A 4,485-nucleotide genomic window follows, 5' to 3' on the forward strand; every position below is an offset into this window, starting at 1 on the left:
TGATTTTTACCAATTTCATGTCAAAAGAATACAAGTTTGGAGATTTTCTTCAATGTTTTCAAAGGTCTATATACTACTCTAAACCATCACAAATTTGAAAATACTAAATGTAAAAGTATCCATAAAACTAGACAGCTGGTTACAAAAATACATAGATCTCAGGAAATATATTTTATTTTCAAAATACGCACATTTTTTTGTCGTGGGGCTTGCTCTACTTTTTAAAACAGAGTAGCACTGTGTGGCAAAAGATAGATTTCAACTTGCAATTCTCCTGCCTCTGCTTACTGTATATAAGCCTGTATCACCACTCCTGGCTACAATGTATTAACATAAGATCTGTTTTATTTTCTTTACCTCTATGTCCACTTTTTGTAGAATATACAGGTTTTTAAGTTTAATATTCAAATAAAATTTCAACTAACCTTTATATACGCACTTGGGTAGATCTTATGAACAGCATCTCCAGGCGCTCGTCCAGCTTCTCTGTCTAGGTAGTAACTCTGTACAAAGACTGCATGGTCACTAAGGCACCTGACCCAGACATCACCTTCACCTTTACATTCCAACTGCACGCCTTTGCCTATGTGCAACCTTAGGAAGGAAAATGAAATTACATTTCATCTTAGTTATTTACAAATTAATTTTAGTCAGATTATATTGCATAGTCAATACTGAAAAATTAAAAGTACCAAATAAGGACATAATACAATAGTTAAAAGACAGCCACTGTTAACGTCTTCTGTATTTCCTTTTCATACACAATTATAATATGCATATATACATAGTGCTTGCTGTATCAGAAGCACTTAAAACGCATTTCATTGACACCCCCAACTCGATGTAAATTCTATAATTTTTTAAATGGGTTTATTTTATCTATGTATGTGTATGTGTGTGTGTATGTGTATGTGTGAGGAAGTGGGTGTCCGCAGAAGCCAAAAGATGGCATCAGATCCCCTAGAGTTTGAGTTGCAGGCAGCTAACTGTAAGATGCCTAACATGGGTGGCTAAGAACTGAACTCCACAATCCTCTTAGTTCAGATTGCAAATACAGCCAAGAGCAGCAAACAACTGCTGAGCCATCTCTCCAGCCCCATATAATTTCTATTTTTAAAATTTTATTATTTTTATTTTATGTGTATGAATGTATTGCCTGCATATATGTTAAGTGCACACATGTCATGCAATGCCAATGGATGTCAGAAGAGGGCATCAGATTCCCCTGGAAATGGAGTTTATGGTCAGTTGTTAGCTGCCATGTGGGTGCTGGGAATTGAACCCAGGTCCTCTGCAAGAGCAGTCAGTGCTCTTAACAGCCGAGTCATCTCTCCAACCCCTAATTTCTATTTTTTATGAGGAAGCTGAGGCTTATATGCTACACTCCCCAAACCAACAGCCACTAACAGCTATTTGCATTTAATTTAAAATTCAGCTACTCAATCACATGAGCTATATTTTAGTTGCTCAAAAGTCACATGTGGTTAATGACTACTGAACTAGACAACACAGAAAGAAATTAGTTACTATTCAAAACATAGCCACTGCTGGGCACAACGGAACATGCCGTCAAACTCAGTACTTGGAGAGAGGCAAGCAGATCTCTGTGAGATCGAGGCAAGCCTGTTCTACATGGTGAGCAGCAGGCCAGTTGAGGTTACAAATGGAGACTCTGTCTGAAAACAACAAAAAACACAGAAACCTCTCTAGCTTTTATAATTATATATTAAGCAAAGAGCTACAATTAAAATGGAATGCTTACAAGTTCTGAATTTTTAGAATAATAATCTTTAATCCTTTATATTTAAGACATAATACATAGACAAATAATAACCTTAAATTGAAACTGCTGTACTAGGTTTAATTTTTTTTTTCTCTCTCTCTATACCTTGCTCTCTCAATGGCTTCTGTCCTGTGGACATTGGAGAGTTGGCCCAAGCAAAAGCGATCTCCTCCAGAAGGATCCACGTATCCATCAACAGTTACAATAGGGCAGCTTGAAGGAACCTTAAATGTCTCTCCTACCTGAACATCCATTTCAAAGTAAGCAATGGAACACCAATACTCAGGAGCTATAGGAAAAAAAAAAAAAAGAACATCCATGCATATGACAAAGAGAGGGCTTCGCTTTCACCCCACCAAACAAAGCTTTTCCTAAAAGAAAAGATGAAGACAGGGAAATGAAACACATAAAAGAATTGGATTAAAATAACAAATTTTAAAAGTAGTGCTTACCGTATTTTCTTTTTTTCATTTCATTTCAATACCTACACCTGTTCTTAAAGCTCTAAATTTATATTTTAAAACTGGAATTGGGTTCTTACCTCAAAGGACAAACTCATTTCTGTGATTCCTGACTGCGGATGCATTGCTATCAGCTAGCTGCCTATTAATTCCCCTGTCACAATGACATACCATCTGTGATGAACTGTGATGCAAGCCAAAATAAAGCTGCCTTTTCTTACATCACACATTTTGTCACAGCAACAAGAAACAAATCCTGAAAACTGGTACTAGAATTGGAGTCACTACTGTGATAAACTTGACCACATGGTTCTTATTAGGCTTTTGGAATGAAAAGGAACATAGGCATTTTGGTCTAGAAAATCTCTAGAATGTTGTAAGCTTAATGGGCTGTTCTAGTGTGCATTTGGAAGACCAGAATGCCAAGAGAAATGAAGACAGTGGAGGCCAGGCGTGTGAGGTTTCAGAGGAAACAGGACTCTATCAGGAACTGGCTAGGAGCCATCACTATTAAATTCTGTCCAAGAATCTAGCTGCCGTTCTACTGTGTTCTGAGAACTTAAGTGAGACCAAGTTTAAAAGTAATGGACTAATGTGCTTAGTGGAAAAAAAGTCTCAAGACAGGGCAGAATTCAGCCTGTCATGGAAACTGCTCACCGCTCTCATCCAGGTCTATAATGACAGAGAGCAAATAAATAAAGCAGAAAAATATGAAAAACATGCAGTTGGGGAAGAAGGAAAAAGGTGTGAGTTTAACATTACAAACAAGGCAGGTTTAAAAATAAGCAGAAATTATTAAAGAGATTAGTCACCATTACTTCCCCACCATGGTGGTCTATACTCTTAAACTGTGAGCCAAAATTAATCCTTAAATTGCTTTTGTCAGGTATTTTGTCACAACAACAATAGAAGCAACCACTGCACAAAGGCTGAGTACCTGACTGCTTTGTAAAATGCTGTCAAGCAACAGAGCACTTTACAATGAGGAGTTAGTAAACTACATAAAGGCAGGCCTGCAGTCCCAGTGCTCAGGAGGCTGAAGCAGGAAGAGTGTGAATTTGAGGCCAGCCTGGTCTACAGGGCAAGTTCTAGGCCAATTCAGACTATACAGGGCAACTATGTCTTAAAAAAAAAAAGATTGGAGAGTCAGGCATGATGGTACATGCCTTTAACCCAGCAATCACGAGGCAGAGGCATGTGGATCTCTGAGTTTGAGGATAGCCTGGTCTACAAAGTGAATTCCAGGCCAGCAGGGCTACATAGTGACACGCTGTCTCAAAAAAGAAAAAAAAAAAACTAGGTGACTCAAAAGTTTTAAATGTTTTGTGGTATCAATCTAATTAACTAATTGCAAATATCAGTAATCCTTTATATTTATATTTAGATGTAAAAGATATAATTAAATGTACTCTTAAAAGTCAATTTTGAAATATCTGTCATTTTCTATAGTAAGTATCTTTAATGAAGTTATGCTATGGACAAGAAGCAATAACAAATGAGTAGAAGGTACATGAACTTCTAAAACTGCGATAAGCACTAATAGCACTTAAGAGATCTTTGGTTGGTAGCCTGAGCCTTTAACAGCCAAGCTATCAGCTGGGCATGGTGGCACATGCCTTTAATCCCAGCACTCTGGAGGCAGAGGCAGGCGGAGCTGAGTTCAAGGCCAGCCTGGTCTCCGTAACAAACCCAGGTCAGCTGCAGCTACAGGGAGACCTTGTCTCAAAGAGAGAAATCTTTGGGCTCTCCTATCCTCAGGCCTCTTGGGGTAAGTCTATCACGCAGCCCTCCGCGCCTTGACTCCCCCAGCCTTATTCACCCTTCCATCTCCCCGACTGTTCTCTACTCCTAGTTTGGGCCCTGCGCCACTCCGAGTCTTCGGTCCCCAGACACCTGGGGAACCAATACTGCTTCGTGATCTTTTTCACCCAGACCAACTCAGTGCCTTCGTTGGGCCCCAAGAGCACTGCTTCTGGACCTGGCCCTGCCCTCACCTCCCTCTACTTCCCTGGTCCTGCAATACCCGCCAGCCTCTTTCTGGGGCTGACAGCCTCTTTCTGGGGCTCAGAGGCTTACCTTTCCTCTCCCTGATCCTTTGCATCCAGTACAACCCAGCTACTCAATCCACTCTCTGGGAAATCTTGGGGCTTCTTCCCACCTCATCGGCTTTTACATTCCTGCGTGGCACGGCCACAGCCAGGATCTCAGGTCAGTCCAACACCCAAGTTCCAAGTTCCAAAA

The 4,485-nt window shown here is 40.0% G+C and overlaps 1 protein-coding gene across 1 annotated transcript in view; it reads right to left on the reverse strand.

Annotated features, from left to right (window-relative positions):
- The window catches only part of Smad4 (SMAD family member 4), a 57,716-nt gene that overhangs the window by 22,748 nt on the left and 30,483 nt on the right, over positions 1–4,485 (reverse strand). Inside the window, exons 8-9 of the mRNA XM_029559217.1 lie at positions 1,889–2,072; positions 426–594 (exon numbers count right to left, since the gene is read on the reverse strand). Coding sequence (XP_029415077.1) covers positions 426–594; positions 1,889–2,072 — 353 coding nt within the window. The remainder of the gene's footprint in view (positions 1–425; positions 595–1,888; positions 2,073–4,485) is intronic.

The sequence above is a fragment of the Nannospalax galili genome, unplaced genomic scaffold, assembly GCF_000622305.1.
Source record: "Nannospalax galili isolate Female #2095 unplaced genomic scaffold, S.galili_v1.0 scaffold489, whole genome shotgun sequence".
NCBI lineage: Eukaryota > Metazoa > Chordata > Mammalia > Rodentia > Spalacidae > Nannospalax > Nannospalax galili.